General features: G+C 39.8%; 1 protein-coding gene across 1 annotated transcript in view; it reads left to right on the top strand.

Moving 5' to 3' along the window:
* The window catches only part of SLIT3 (slit guidance ligand 3), a 475,112-nt gene that overhangs the window by 369,841 nt on the left and 88,306 nt on the right, over nucleotides 1-16,965 (top strand). The window contains exons 17-20 of the mRNA XM_008928306.3: nucleotides 575-718; nucleotides 3,280-3,423; nucleotides 7,820-7,983; nucleotides 10,204-10,336. Of these exons, the coding sequence (XP_008926554.3) occupies nucleotides 575-718; nucleotides 3,280-3,423; nucleotides 7,820-7,983; nucleotides 10,204-10,336 (585 nt within the window). The remainder of the gene's footprint in view (nucleotides 1-574; nucleotides 719-3,279; nucleotides 3,424-7,819; nucleotides 7,984-10,203; nucleotides 10,337-16,965) is intronic.

Here is a 16,965-nt window from a genome sequence, read left to right as displayed (position 1 = left end):
AATAATGCTGTGTATTGCAGTGGCTGTGAATTGACAATTAAGTGACACTCATTTCATTTTGACTGGCAGCGTTTGATTTAAGTGCCTGGGAGTCCATGAGTGCACATACTAGAATTTCTATCAGATGCACTAAATAAAAGTGGTCCACATTTCCATGTGTGACACTGTTTCAATGGTAGTAACATTAACTGATCCTTGCCAGATGAGAACACAGTCCCAGGCTTTGTCCATACCTTCATGGACATGAATCAGATGTTAGAAACTCTCACTTATTATATCTCAGAGACATGTATAAGAAAGAACCACATGAGGTGCTAAAGAGCTGGTAATTCCATTAATTTAAATTATCTTGATGTATCTGATATAATTGTGCTTTTGATGTGGTTTCCGGATACTCTCCTTGCTGAACGAATATCTCTTGAGATAACCACTAAAAGGCACAAATTCCTCCTATCTCTTTAGATAACCACTAAAAGGCACAAATTCCTCCTCTCCTCCTCCTTCCAGTGTGGTGATGTATGTTTGGAATGAAACACCACTCATTTTCTCATTGTGACTGGTTGTGTCCTTCCAGAAACCTCAGCAACAACAAGATCAAGGAGATCCGAGAAGGCGCATTTGATGGAGCTTCGGGAGTGCAGGAACTGATTCTGACAGAGAACCAGCTGGAATCAGTGCACGGGAGGATGTTCAGAGGCCTCACAGGGCTCAAGACCTTGTAAGTGCAAAGATGTGTCTCTGTTCCTTTCTAAGTGCACTGGGGCTGCTCGAGGTCGGTGATTCCTGCTGAAATACCTGTTACTGGACAACAAGTGCTGCTGCTGGGTCTTGCAGCATGGTTATGAAGTCTGCAGTATATTTCTAGTTCTGGGCAGGTTTGAGATTTATCTGCTATTTCTGTGAAATAAACAGATTTTCAAGGATTTTGAGAGCAAAATGATGGTGAACCTGGCGTGTGCCAAATGTGTGCACTTGTAATCATTTAATACTTCTACTCTTTTGTTATTTCCTGTGCAAACAAGGCACGTGGGACTGTGTGCTCTCTCTTAGTCCATCCTCCCACTCCTCCTCCACCCAAATTGGAATTGTTGATCTGCTTTTGAAAAGCCTCATAGTGGGCTAGGAGCTGACAGAGGTAGTAGGCACTCACTCTAAAGTGAAAAGTACCTCTCTTGCATAGTCTGCCCTGCTCTAGAAAGCAAGCACCTGACCAGGTGAGGTCAGTAAATAGACTCTAGGAATCAAAATGCAATTAAAATCTGCAATTTATTCATTAGCCACAAATGCTTCTTATGTTGCAAGGTATGGCATAATTACTTCAGCCCTTACTCAAGCATAAAAACATATTCAAGTTTCATTTCAAGGACTTTGGTCTGTAATGACAAATATGGAACTTTTGCTGTTCCTTTAACATTTTTTTTGTGGTTACAGCCATCTGTTCTTTAATTTAATGTATGCACTTTACTAAGGGATTTGAAAATACTGCCCATAGATATTAAATTAATTTTTATGCCATAAAGCAGCCCGTGGCAGTGCTCCTAAACAAAATTCAGCATTTTTTAATAAAAAGATACTTAACATTCAAGCTATCCTGCTGACCTGACCTACATTTCCCCCAGCTGATAAAGCAGTCTAAATATACACAGCATGATATGAGGATCTGTGAGTATAAGTTTTCTTTCAGGAAGGGCACACGGTGCATGGTGAACCATGATATGAAACCAAAGGGTTTGGCTTGAGGGGCATATATTGCTATCCATTAATTGACTTTCTTTCAGCATTAGAATAGTAATCTGCTGCAAAGGGGCCACATTCATGAGGGTCATGGTCCAGTTTTTATAAAATACTGTATGTTCCTGAAATGTAATAAATCACTGTGCAAGGTATTTTAGTGTCCAAATTTGGCCTTCCCATCTTGCAGTTCTGCATTACCTACAGAGTTGGGGAAGTGTTTCCTACTGAGGACTTTACTTCCCTCATTTACTGCCTGTTCATTGTAGAGCTTGTGGTCTCGACTTGGCTTTCAGACAGTTTAGTACTCCACTGTCAGGTGTGTGTCTCTGTGCCCTGTGAGTCTTTCCTGACACAGTTTCACCCCAGCTGCAATCCCAAAATTACTGAGACCGCAGTGCCTCTGATGGTGACTGTACACAGAGAGCAGTAATGCAACAGCAACCTCATGTTCAGCCCTCAAACATGATGGCCCTGAGTTTCTTCCCAGCCATGTTTAATCTCTGTTTGGTATTTTTAGGTATCTCTGATGTAGCATTTAAATGCCCAACTGGCAGACACCAATCTGAGATTTAAATCCAAACTCCTCAGGGAGCCTGAGTTTTTGTTGTCCGCTGCATGAATTTGATACCAAGATGTTTAAGCTTCCTCAATTTGGAGGATCAGTTCACTGGAACAGCAGCATGAACTGCGTGTATTTTGTGGATTTTTGCTTTAATTACTGAATAATTTCTCACCTAAGTAGGAAAATCACAACAGTGCAGTGGTGTTTACAGACCCAGCTATTGATTGGCACACAGTGTAACAAATACACACGAGCCTTTTTTGCAATGGAGTGAAACAAGATAGTCCAGTCTTTCAGATTAATTGGGCTCTATCGTGGAGTTCATTGTTACCATAACAACTCCGAGAGATGTATCTTCCAAAACACAGCACTGATTCATCTGGTACAAGCACTGAGCAAAAATCATTTTATAGGATGATTACTGTTTTTCATCTTCTCAATTAATGATGATAATGACATTTCAGAGCTTGTGCTAGGTCTGGGAATCTCTCCTAAGCTATTCCTTGATTTCTGCTGAGGGTGCTGTTCCCTTCCATACCCTTGCAGTGTGGATTACAAAAAGCACCCATGATAGTAGCAGAAATAATGCAACTAATATTGTTATTGTCACACACTTCTGGGAGTCTTTCTCAATTGAATTCTGAAATACATCCTGACTTATGATTATCCTGACTCTTGATATTTACTAAATTGAGCCTTTAATTTTTATTTCAAGTTTGTCACTAGTCATAACTGTAATTACATACTGCATTCAGATATGGATCTCCCCATCAGCTTCTAATGTTGTGTGGAAGAGATGTGTTTTAAGTTCATGAGACTATGCTTACATGAATCTAGCCCTCCTCTGGCTGTGTTCTCCTTCAGCAGTCAATAAAAACAGAGTGCTTTCCAAAGCCTCTTTTGATGCCCTTGGTAAAGGACCTCCTATCCTGAAATTATACCCCCTCCCAGTAGTTCCTAATTCCCTGTTTTAATCCTTGCAGGATGCTGAGGAGCAACTCTATCAGCTGTATAAACAACGACACCTTTGCTGGCCTGAGCTCAGTGAGGCTCCTTTCTCTTTATGACAATCACATCAGCACTATCACCCCTGGAGCCTTCAGCACATTGGTCTCCTTGTCTACGATGTAAGTCATCTTTTTATGGCATGAACATGGCATGCTGATGTTACTTTGTGCTTCCCTTTTGAAAAGACAACCTTGCAGTTTGTATCGAAAACCTTATTTAGGGAAAGAAAACCTTGTCCCAGGTTTGGGGGATACAAGGTGTGATTTAGAAACACATTTGAATTGCTTCAGCTGGAGTGGCTGAAAACACTTGGAGGTTGGCAGCCTCAGGCAGGATGACTGTGGGTTTTGCTGTGTCATAGCCCAGTGCAATGTACAGTAGAAGTTCACATAAAACAACCTCTGCAGATTCAGAAAGATGTAGCTTGTCATACACTTCAGCTCCCTGAAGCTGCTTTAGTTTCAGTAGAGTCTGATTTTGTGAGAACAGCTTTCTTGGATTTCAGTTAAATTAGTTAAATATCAGAAGAAATCTACTAGCTAATGCCTGGATTTTTAGAACAGCTGAAGAACACAAAACAATCAAATCTTACTGAATGTGAATTTGAAAGTCCCAACCCAAGCTTTCTGTTAATTCTCTTATACTTCTCATTCCTCCTTTGGAGTATGTCCCATGTTTCTTATGTACTTTTAAATGCTTTTTGTAGTGTGTCCATTTTAATAAAGTGCAGACTGATAAATATGGAAAGAAAGTCTGCCCTTTGTTTCCAGCTGTGAGTGGGGACCCTGGTGTTGCTGTTAATGGAAGTTGTCTGTCCTGAAAATACTGCCTAATTGTCCAGTCAAAATAAACTAGTGGTGCTATTGCATTTCAGCTTTGGAAAGCATTCTCCATCATGTTTGGGGGAAGAAAGAAGTGTTGAATCTCAGCTACTTTGTTGCTCACACTTTTCATTTTGTTGTTATAACTTTTCACCAGAAAATCAGTTATCATTTTGGCATTAGCTCCATGCAGCATAAGGAACACAGACTCTTCATCCATTTTACATTTTGTAATCCCAAAAGTCTCCTTGAAACTGATGGACACAAAGAGAAAAACAACCAGATTGTTTTTACTGACTGTTTTCAAGTCACTGGTCAAGGCAAGTGGTACTTGCTGAAAGCTTGTTCTCACTGTGCTGCAGGCAGTGCCTGCTCCTTGTACAGTTGTCTCTGTGCTTCCTTCCATGATTCCTTTTGTACTTGGGACTCTCTGAGTCAGCCTGTAAAAAGTCTTGCATAGAATTGTGTTTGTCATGTTTTGTTAATAGCCTATTTTCTTATTTTTTCAACTGTGGAAAAGAGATTGTTGCACTTTCCAGCAAGAGCAATTAAAGCTGCTGCTAATTAGAATGCATTGCTTTGGCACTGACTTGTAATCCTGTTGGTTCTTGATGAAAAAGTTTGTTCTTTGACACATTTTCATTCTGTATTTGATCTACAGACAGAAGAGGTGTGCTTTTGACTTCTTTAGACATTGGTTTAAGGCTATAGTGATTTTTCACATATAAATGCAAAATTCAGCTGTGTTCATTTCCCAGCAGTTCTCTGTTGTAGGTGGATATATTAGATGACAACACTGCTGAAGTTTGATAGTATGGCTGCTTTTCCTGTTCAGCCCACACTCTGGGAGTTAATTGGGTATTGTAATGACTTTATTTTTACATCTATTGGCTCTTGATATGAGCCAAAAATTCATGCAAAATTCCATTTCCATTTTTATATTGGCATACTTACAGCACTAAAAAATATTGCTCCTTTTGTTCTTACTCTTTGTGACTCAGCCTCATTGATATTCTCAAAACACGGACAGCTCTGACAATAATACCCTGACTAATGGTTTTCAATAGGGGAAGAACATCTATTTTGTAAGTTATTGATAAAAAAATAGCAGGTTTTTATTTTTTATTACTCAAACTCGCTAGTGTAGCATCTTAATTTGAAGTGTGCTTGCACTTGTGCATACCGAGAGTTCAGTCATGTCTTTCAGTCCTTACACAGCCAAGTGGACATATTTGCAAGCAGAACTGGTTTTCCATGGATTATTATTATTCTAATAGGTGCATGGAGCTAATACCAGAATGATAACTGGTTCATCAGAATAACATGCCAGTGTTCTAGGATAAACTTAATCTGAATTCCAGAATATATTTCCAGCCTAATTTCAAAAACATCCAAATGTGTTTCAGCATGTTTTTTTAACAGGTCATTGGAATCCATTTAAATAGTTAATATTCTATGGCTTCTTTGCAATTTTGAAGAGACATTTGTAGTAGGATATGCATATTTTATTCGTCAAGACTTCTATTTCCCCTTGATTTTAAAAATACGTCTGTGTCCTTGAGTAAACACTCTTGAATTTAATGATAGTACAACATCTCTGCTAGAAGTTTGATTGCTGTATTTCTCTTTGAGTGGTTAAATCCCTATCTTATGTGTAGGAACTCTGATTATTAATGACGAATTTTTACGTCAGTTTGTCCGCCTGACATTACTGTTGGTGATTTGAGAACTCCACTTGAATAGCCAGGTTGGACAGTAAAGCTTTTGCATATAATCAGCTTTTCCAGACCTTACATTTCAAGCCAGGTAGGGAATCTCTTTTCCCATGTGATACTTTAAAGAGAGCCTTGATCTTATGTTTTTATCAAAAGTTGCATCACGGATTTGCCATGGAAAGAACATTTATGTATAGACATGTACACTGCATTAAAGCAAAAAAATCACTGCTCTGCAGTTGGAAAAGGATGAAATTTAGATGTTGCTAAAGTAGCAGGAGGACGTGTGCAATTGCTGACAAGATAAATTTGTTCTTTTTTGCCCGGAGTTATTTGAATTCCAAAATAGTAGATTTGCTTATTTATTAATTTTATGTGTAGCAACCCATTTATTTCTTTCTTATTTCCTAAGAAAAGCATAATCCAAATTCTAACCTAAGGATTTAATGAATTTGGTCATATGTTAACCTGTGTTTACCAAGAAGAAAATGAGGGTTTGTGGATAGTTACTGCTGCTCAGCTAGCAAGCAGTAGCACATTAAATCAAAGCAGTCTCTCCTCTCTAGACAAGGATAATTACTATTTTTGGAGCATTTTCTCAATTAAATGGTGGGATGTTTCTGAAACTTTTTGATATGTCTCAGTAAGATGCTCTCTGGATGTGCAAAATGTTCTTTACAACCCAGAGCTGCTGGTATTCCAGAAACCCGGTTATACACACCTGCTGTTTGTTTCCAATTGTGGCTCATTTAATTCTCAGGATCTGTGTCACGGAGGTAGTTCTGTGAACATGATCTCACTCTCTTCCACCAGTGGAACAAATGGCCTTTGAAGTGTTCGTTGGCTCCCTCAGCGTTGGCGGTTCAGACATTTGGTTCGAGCGCTCTGTTCATGCCAAAGCAGATCAGCGTGGAAAATACACAAGGCATCCTGCATGTGCTCCCATTATGGATTTAAAGAAAATGGGAAACAATTCAGAAGGAAAGCAGCTAGAATTAGAGTAGTGCTTTCAGGGCTTCTCTGCACCTTCTGTCTGAAAGCTCCCGTGTAACCTGTTGGTTTTCTCCCCTCTCTGTGGCAGGTTTGAATCCTGCTCAGCCTGAGGCAGGTTCAGTGTTGTTATTACTGAACATTCTGCTGAGTTTTGTGCTCCCCCCAGTTCTCCTTCTCCACAATGTCCAATAGATCCACGTGTGTGATTACAGCAGTGATTGAAATGGGCTGTTCTGCAGTGCCAAGAGCAGCTGTAAATCATATTGTGGCTCTGTGAAGTTTACCTAGAACCTATAGAATGTAGGAGTTGGTTTGGGTTTGTTTTCTTGCTGCCACACCTCAATGGAGCCATATGTGTTTGTCTTCAGCACTATTGTTTTCTGAAGGAATTGCTTGGCTGAAATCCTTTAGGTTTGTGAAAGTGCATTGCAAATGAAGGCTTACAAGATCTTCAGCTACTACACCTGCATTTGTAGTACCTGTTTCTTGGGCCTTATAATTTCTTGTCTCAAAGAAATTCTTGATTTGAAGAAATTTCATTGTCATCTTTCTTCCTGTACTACCAAAATAATTAAACTCTCAGACATATTCATACATGGCATGCAAATTCCATCAGTGTTAGTTTAGATATTTCATTTTCCATACACAAGCTCTGACAGTTCATTTTTTCTTCCATGAGGCATCCTCAGACAGAGGCTGTTTGTTCTCCCTTTCTCTGTACATAACATAGTCAGCTTCCTCTTTTTTACAAGTGAAACAGTAAGTACTTTGGTTTATAAATATATCTATATATTTAGATATTAATTACAATCCTAGTCCTTGTATAAAACCTACACAGAACTTCCCTGATCTGAAGGATGGAGGAGGGATCTCATAGAAACAGATGGCAGGGAAGAGCTTGGACTTGGAGCCCTTCATCTTTGTGCAGTTATTTCAGCATTTCTATATGTTCATTTCTAATGCACTCATGTCTTGTTCCCTTGCAGTAATTTGCTGGCCAACTCCTTTAACTGTAACTGCCATTTGGCCTGGCTGGGAAAATGGCTGAGAAAGAAGAGAATTGTCAGTGGAAATCCACGCTGCTTGAAACCCTTTTTCTTAAAGGATATTCCAATCCAAGATGTAGATGTCCAGGACTTCACCTGTGACGGTAAGAAAATCCAATTAATTTTGGCATTTGTGATAATGTTGGCAGCTCTGTGAGAATGTCCCTTCATGTCAAATAGTACTGCAGGATAAACATTTCAGTTTAGTGATGAACAAGACAGCCACCTAGAGATGATCATTGTTCTCTATCAGGAGTTTATTTTTATTCTTGGTTTCCAGTTACTGAATTTATACTATTTGCACCTAAATATAAAAATGAATTTACTATAGACAAATGTTCTGCTTTATCTAATCCTGTGTATAATCCTGGGCCTTCCTTCCACTTCCTTATTTATACACTTAGTTAACACTCTGAAGCCAATGGGAATGGTGCTTGTTTGGAAAGTCTTTTAGTTTTGGACACTGTTCAGGGTCACCAGTAATAGGTATGAATACAGGGAATTAAAAAAAAAACTTTTATAATATTTTAAATGACTCAGTGATGCTTAATACTTTGTTGGGTCTATATTTAAAAGAAAATATCCTGACATTTCTTTCATTTTCCAGGTAGTTTTTTTGACTTCTGATCAAGCAGATTTTAAAGAAAATAGTAAGGAGAAAATTGCCTGATGACTGCACTGCTAACTTGACTTGTAGCATGTTAAGACCAGATAGGCTGGAGCTGCAGTTAGTCATAGCTCTAAAGAGACCATAAAAGTGATAGAAGTTTCCTACTAAGAGTAAAAATTAATTCCTGTCCTAGTGAGCAATCTGGCAACAGGCCCAGGTACTTGGGCTCAGAGCTCAAGGGACTCAAGTTTAGTCATTAAAGAATCATTTACTTTTAGTTTGGGAGGAAAAAAAAAAAAATCCCGGTCCCCAAAATGACATTTTACACTTGGGAGAAAAAAAGAAAAATCCTTGTGCACAAGGTGTCATTCCACACATGGGATCTTTCTCTGTCATTCAGTCACTCAGAGCCCTGGGGAATGAAAGGTAGGTGGTGGCAGGGTGTGAAATGCAGAACACAGGGGAAAATTAAATATGCTGAAAAAACGTGCTCTTTCTGCAGGTTTGTGAAGGACTTTGAATTTTGTTTCCAGTCATTAAGCTCAGCTGGGGAGAAAAGTTAAAAAAAATTTAAAAAAAGGCAGTCTTCCCTATTCCTCTGTAGGCTGGTGGTGCCTCCCCAGCCCTCTGAATGCAAATGATTCCCTACCCGTGCAGTTCAGGGTCATCCTGTTATCTTATATCAGGGCTTCCAGTCTTATTCTTTAATCTCAGTGCTTGTGGGTGCCTCCAGCAGAGAGAAGAAAGGAACAGATCTGCCTCAATTAGTCCTTGCATCAGTTAAAAGGCAGAGCCAGGCAGCACACAACAAGGGCAGGCTGTGTGCTCTGTGTCTGTGCTGGGCAGCCCGGGCTGCCTGTGCTCACACACAGTCCTGTGCTTCCTCTCCCTGTCGTCCCAGGAATGTGCCACTAAGTGTTTCCTTTCGTGTGCATCGTGATCCTGCACCGTGCATGTGCCTTATGTTTTGCAAAGCCTGTTGCTTTTGGGGAAAATCCATGCTTTAATGTTCTTAGCTTCAAAGAGCCGGGTTTCTTCTGCAGAAACCCTATTGTTCTTCAATTAAAAGAGTTAATCTGCTGTTTATGGACCTTTGAAACCGCTTTTGGAGAAAGTAGGTATTTTTATGTGTGCACAGATGGATTGCCAGCAGTTGGGAGTATTCTGCTTCACGTTGTATTTTGCCTGGCTATCGCTGTCAAAAACAATGAGGCTTTACAATTCAGATGATAAACAAAGTGCCAGGCTGACTTCAAAAAATAAAAAATAAACATCTAAAAGCTGAATTTTAAAAAAGTCTTCCTAAAGCAGGGTAGGTAGTGAATATCATGTAGATGAATTTAAGGGCATCTTAAATGATGGTCTTAAATTCGTCGTAATTCATTAAATTAATGGTTAAGTTCTCCATTTCCTCTGGGACATTGTGGGTGGGGGAAGGATTTGGGATTCACAGGACTGATTTGGCTGCAGTTTGCAGAATTACAAAGTAGATTCTCCTTAAGAGTATGGCTATTCAGTTTGTGAACTGGTCATGTTGCCTGAAGAACCTGTATGAAGGCTGACCCAAAGCGCTGGATCTACTTTAAAATGTCGCGATGGTTCCCATGGATTCAGGGGTGTCCCTCCTTGGTCCTTGTCAGTGGCTTTATCTCCAAAGAGCCTGATTTGGGCTGGAAAACTCACTTCCTCGTACTCCACCTCTCTCCCTGTGCAGGTAATGATGAGAGCAGCTGCTTGCTTTCACCTCCTTGTCCTTCCCAGTGTACCTGTGTGGACTCCGTGGTTCGCTGCAGCAACAAAGGGCTGCGGATGTTGCCCAAAGGGATTCCCAAGGACGTGACTGAGCTGTGAGTTACCTTTTCCCTCGCCCCTTTCATCAGAAGTTCGTGAAATTACATCATAGGGAGGCTTTGGAGGTCCCTGGGGGGTTTGCCTTTGACTTCAGTGATTTTGTGCTTTGGTGCTTCCCATATGTTCTGACCATAATTTCTGTCCTTATTTGTCCCTTGACTGAATAAATTGCTCTGTAATGGGAACAGGGTTTATCTGTCCTTGTACCCATTAATTCTGGGTCTAGGGAACAAATGCATATATTAGTATCAAGTAATCCTGTAGCACTTCTGCAAAGCCCAAGCTCACAACAGGCAGTTTGAAGGGATGATGGAAATAAGTTCCTGAGTTACGCAGCTGTGAGCTAATTATCCTCTGAGGAGATTAAAAAAAAAAAAAAAGGAAAAAGAAAGCTGGTGATTGAAACAAGGAATTCTTTTCTCCAAACCTCATGAAATGGCTAAAATAACAGACAATTAGATTATATGGTAAAGTAAATTCATCCTAGTTGAGAACCATCTTCCTTGTTGTCTTTTCATCTACTTTATACTGGATTTTCTTTCCATGGAAAGAAAATAACACTGGTGGAACTGCTTGGCTTAAACAGTTGGCAGTAGAAATACTGAGCTTTTCCCCTTTAGGCCCATATTCAAATCTATCCCAGGTGAGTCGTTACTGAAACTTGTTACAATCTCATCAACATTGCTATGTGAAAATAATTGGTTGAGTTAGTTGTATGTTCAGTGAATTTTGTAATGAATTAAAATCTAATTCTGCTATTTTCTAGTATCTAGGATTATTTTTACTCCCTTCACAGTGGGACAATGGGTTTTACACTGTTTTTACCAGTCTTGTAGTCAAATACTGTTGCTGAATGAGAAGGGTACTGGATGTGCTTGTGGTAACTCAAATTAACATGGAAATTTTGCATTAATGAATACATCCTTGGAACACCATTGACCAGGGCATGGTTAATAGTGGTTTGCATTAAAAGCCACATCCTGGCCTGTATTCTCTTATATATTGCCATCAGTGGTAAGAAGCCTGCAAGGTGGTTTCTGCTCTGCTCTTGTTCAGGTTTCATTGCATTCAAATGGGACTTGCCAACACTGAGATGTCACAGATGTTACTTTTATTTCCACTGCCACACCGAGGAATTTTTATGTTTGAATTTTGCATATTGAGTTTTACTGATATTATCTGATACACTGACAACGTAACTTTCACAAAAAGAGTGAAATTAATCTCACATTCTTGAAAACTGCTATATTTCTTAACTGTTTCTTGGCAAATGAGGCGATAGCCTGGAACTGAGCAGTTTGAGTTCATAGGAGTTTACGTGACTGTCTTCTTCAGTAGGAACCTCTTGGCTGTGCAAAACTCTAGTGCAGCTTTCTGCTTTCCATCCAGAAATGTGTCAGCAGAACACTGTCAGCCATGGACTGCCTGGCTCTGAATATTTCATGATCTGCAAATATAACCTTGAATCTGTCCCAGCTGTCTCAAAATTCAATCCTGATCTCACTCTCAACCAACAAAAATTGAGCTCCTTATTTGTATCTATACCAAAAGATGGGCTGCAGGTACTGAAGCAAGAAATTTTATGTGTTCATGGAAACTGTGACAAGAATGAAATACGTAAATAACAAATAATCAATCTTACTTGCCTCTCTTCTGCATCCAGATTGAGATAAAGATGTTGCCCATCATCTAGAAAGGACTATATCGTGCAGGTTCCAAGTTACCAGTGTGAACTTACACATTTTAATTGTTCTGTGTTTGAGAATTGCCATTGTTGCTGTGATAAACAGTATCCCCTGTGCAACTCCACCTCTTGCCTCATTTCCAGGGCAGCTGGAACCTGGCAGAGAGAACCCATTAACTTTCTGGGCCCAGGGTGAAAGAGAGTTATCTTTTTCGATATATTAACACTCCATAAAATAAATAAGTAAAATACCCCCATTTCCTTAGGGCACTCGTAGATCCCTTGAACTGTCTCCTAAGCCTGGAGTATCCTCTAGAAGCTGTTTTGTTTCTGTGGTGGCAGTGGATGACTGTTTAGCACTTGAAACCAGAATGGTGCTGAGGTACCTGTTGCAGAAGATCTCAGTGCTGTTGGATGTCTAGAGGGAGCCACAGCAACCTCCAGGGCAGGGCTGCCTTCACCTTCCTCACTGGTACAGCCCTCAGAGGTGCTCAGAGACACTAAAAACCCTTCCCTTGTTACCACTGCCCCCACTCTCCTTCCTCACTCCCACATCCAAGACCCTTGGGCAGTGTCCTGGGCTCCCACCAGGCACTTGCCCAACTCCATGGTCATCGAGGACAGAGGTGGTGACAAGGGGACAACAAGGACATGAAAACCCTCTTGTCCTGGCAGCCCACAGCCCCCTCCCTGCAGGAGACCTGAGCAGGGATAGGATTCAGGGGAGCATTTTAGTGCAGCTTTTCTGAATGCACCAGCCTGACATTCATAAACTTCCACTATTGCCGTGTTCATTTACCAGGCACATGAATTGCAGTGCTTTTTTATTTAACTGCAGTGGTTTTATACAACATGGCTTAGGGGAAAAGAGCTGCCACGTATCTAGTTAAACCAGTCTGTTGTGGCTGAATACAGCCTTCTCAGAAGTTCTTTTAAATTCTTTTAGAGGTCTTAAAATGGTCTTAAAACAGGAATCCTTTCCTTGTAACAGCTATTAAATAGCAATGTGCAAACCTGAACATATCTCTTGCACAGGCACACAGGGAAAATGTTACCCTTTCTGGGTCAAATTTCACTGTACCTAAGCTCAGCAAAAAAGATCACCAGCAAAGTTTTATTGCATGGTGGACTGGAGACACAGGCTCACTCCTTCCTGCTTTTTTCCAGAGTTTCTGGTTTGGATGTATATGTAGACAAGACATGTGAAAACCATTATCTCCTTCATATTTAGAGCTTGGAATGACAGGAGACATCCCTATGTTTGGTTTGTACCACCCTTGGGAGGAGGGATTACCTTGGCAGGGAAGGCTTCCATCTAGAACAGAGTTGAAAAGATCACTAAGTCTCCTGGCTTTTCAGAGGAATGATGATGCAAGAAATTTCTAATTCCCATTTAGTCCTTCACAAAACCCCATCATCGTGGGCAAGCTTTCTTCCAGCTTCTTGGGAATACGAAAATAATTTGTTGTTTCTTGCAAATTCCTTTGCTGTATATTTACAAACTGCCTGCATTTTTTCCCCTCACTATTTGCCCTGAAGAGAAGCCTTGGGTTTTTTGGCCATACTCAGTTTTCTGGTCCAGATGTTCAGAAGTAAAACGTTCATACAGTGAACTGGTTTGGAACTTCACCTCACTGCTGCTTAGTGTTTTAGGCTTTCCTTTTCTTCTACTTTTTTTTCCCAAATCTGTTTGAACCAAGTTTCCCATGCTCTTTTTCCTTTTATGTATTACCTCAGTGTGTGAACACTAGGTTTTTTTTCTTTTCTTCCACAAAAGTATAGTCTATTTCTAATAAAGTCTTATCTGACAGCATCCAGCTGCTTTTATGGACCTACAGCAAATAATATTTTGCACTGGGGAAAAACATTGGAGGCAATTATGTGGACGGCGTGTGCACAAGCTGTAACATAATGAGTGTGGTGTGTTTTAGAATAAATATATACTCATCATGTCATCTCTAGGCTCCAAATGTTGTCATGACACTGAGCTATAGGATTGCACTGGTGGGATTGTTAGGAAAACCTGCATCCATAGATCATTGTTAGTGATTGTTTTTCTTTCCATTTATATTAGTACATACTAATATTTGCGTTACTTTGGCCATTTCTCTTTCTCTCCTCACAAACCTTCCCTCTCCTATTTCTGTTTCTTGTTCTTGGAAGGGAAGGTTTCTGTGCTTGACACATCAGTTTTCATGTCTACCTGGAGGTATTTACCACCAATCTCAGCCTTCCTTTCCATCTCCAGAGGCGCTTGTGATTTCTTTTGACTTGTGACTAAAAACAGTGGCTTGTACTGGACCATGCAAACTGGTGCCATAAATATTCTCAGAGCAGTTAGTTATGATACATGTAGAATGTTGTAAGAGTTTAGTACCATTTTTCAGTTAGCCTGTGTTGCTGCTGATCAAAGGGAAGCTCTGGAGTGAGATATCTGATGAAAATCATCTGCTTGAGAATGCAAATGCTTGTCTGGAAATCCACTGTTTTACACACTGACCCTTAACAAGGGCTTCAGTGAATTTTCCTGTGATAATAAGGAGAGAAACAATTTAGATCAAAGCTTAGGCTTACCTGGTCCTGTGTCACGAGAGGTTTTACACCCTGCTTAATTCTGTGTGGAGGGAGATTCTCCTGTTGAGAGAAGGGATAGCTCTGTAGAGGGTATTTTAGTTACAGATGAAATACAGGACTTAATCTGCATTTCAAATCTGATAGTTTAGAAAAAGTAAATGGTAGCAATACTATCAAATAACATGTTCAGTGACTGGTGAAGTTTGAGTAAATATGAGAAATGTGACATTAGCACTAATAGAGACTAAAAGTATGTTTAACTTTAGAGCCTCCACTTTCCTCAAACACCCCTGTGTTTCTGTGTGTCAGATATGTAGGTTGTGATCTGTACAGCAAATACAGCAAAATCTGGAGTCCAAATTTGCCACAGCTTAAGAAAGTTCAAGGTCCAGATTCATACCCAGATCCACACTTGAATTTCGGTTCTTCTCAAGAAACTGTAATTGAAGCTCTTAAAAGTCATGCTTTGTGGATGTTTCATCTTTCACAGCCCAATTCTTTTCTAGATCACTGTTTTTAGGACCTTAAACTTGACTCAAAATGTTAGGATATTTGGTATCTGCATCAAAAAATTTCAGAGTGTAACTTAATTTTATAGCTTCATAAGACTGTCAAACATCATCTTTTTTTTGTGTGATGTAGCATTCTATATGAAATAAATAAGGAAATTAAAGGGAAGGCTTTGTGCCTTTTCAATTACTGCCTGAGAACTGATTTTTCTCTCTCCAGTTTCTTCTCTTAGCACAGATTGCCACTGTGAGCTTGACTTTATGGCTGAGTAGACATTTCAGTACAAAAAGGAGTCCAAGTGATTCAAATTGTTACATGATGCTTTGGCACCTTGTGCTGGTTATATCACCTCCAATCCAAGTGGTTTCAGTACAAAAATAGACCAGTTGGAAAAAGAACAGCTGTCATCTTTTATGCATAGCTTTAAATTTTTTATGTGCAATGTTAGTGTGTGTGAAAGGTGCTGGAGGAGCCCTGGGGCCATTCCCACAGTGCCAGCCATCCTGGCCACTTACCCATCTCCAGCCATGTTTTCCAAGAAGCTTTTCCAGGTAGGAGGGAGGTGGCTTTCTGTGAGAACTGAACACATATTTTGGTGGGGTTTTTGTTTTGGTTTGGTTTGGTTTTTTTCAGTTTTTTTCTTTGGTAATTTCTTGTTGTCATCATTGAGACTTGAGGATTCCCAGCAGCATTCACAGGGTAAAAAACCAATTTCCAATCTGATATTTAAACTAGAGTCTAAAAACTTCAGGAAGCAAATGAGGTTGTTTTGGGTACTAGTCAGTGTCTGTATTAAGGCAACTGACACTCACTCTTGACTCTGTATATTAATAAATTGACTCCAAGCATTAAAATTAAACATAGATTTTTCATTCATACTAGAATTTCTTTGCATATCAGATGCCATGGACATCATCTTCCTTTGGCTAAGGACTGGAAAGAATTTAAAATGTAATCTTCCCTCTACATCCCTCTTTTATGGATATTTTGTTTTGTTTGGGCAGGGGGTCTCTAGCTTCATACGTGGTATTTTATTTGTATATATGTACCCATATACAAGTTTTTGTAACTCTCTCTGCCCATTCACCCTCAGGGATAATTCTGTTACTCACTGTGTTCAACTTCCAACCCTTTTGCAGCCCCCATCCATCATGTTCAACCCAGCAAGGTGGGGAGCTGCTGCCCCTGCACCTCCCAGCTCTGACAGGGACCTTCACTTGCAGCCATTGGTTTCTTCAAATATTGCAGCTCAGATCCTCCTGATTCTTGGCAAGCTCTTATACCCTAAAAGCTCTGTTGTTTTGGTTTTGTTTTTTTTTTTTTTAATCAAATTCTCTGCATTTAAATGTGCTTTCAGAATGAAATGCTTAGAAACTGCTGCCATGCTTTGGATAATGTGGTGAGAGGTTTAACAGTGGTGAATTGTTCTTATGTGTGCACGAAAAGTGTGTTATTGGTACTTTTTCTGAGTAAAATTGTGTTTGTTCAGAAACTATACCACTGGTATAAGTATTGCAGTTTTCTGCTAGCACATTTATATAACCATCAAATTGCTGCAGTGCAAATCCAGAGCTATTCAAAGCAGATCTTCTGTAGGAGTTTAACTCCAGGGGTCTGCATGTCTATGTTAGTCTGAGTCATAAAGAACTGGATTAAAATGTGCACCCTTGACTTTTGATTGCAGCTGAAAGCAAAATAGGAGGGAAAAAACTTTGGCTCACTACCATCAGTTTGTTTAAATTGCAGGCTGTTTCTTATTGAGATCAACAAGAGAATATCCTGAAAATATGTTTCTGAAGATTTCAACATATTGCAAAAGCTGAGTCTCCTTTCTTAAGCGAAAGTCATATATAACTT

The sequence above is a fragment of the Manacus vitellinus genome, unplaced genomic scaffold (assembly GCF_001715985.3).
Source record: "Manacus vitellinus isolate BGI_N305 unplaced genomic scaffold, ASM171598v3 scaffold_25_pilon, whole genome shotgun sequence".
NCBI classification, from domain to species: domain Eukaryota; kingdom Metazoa; phylum Chordata; class Aves; order Passeriformes; family Pipridae; genus Manacus; species Manacus vitellinus.
The sequence above is the reverse complement of the archived record's forward strand: the minus strand, read 5'-3'. Positions and strand labels throughout refer to the sequence as shown.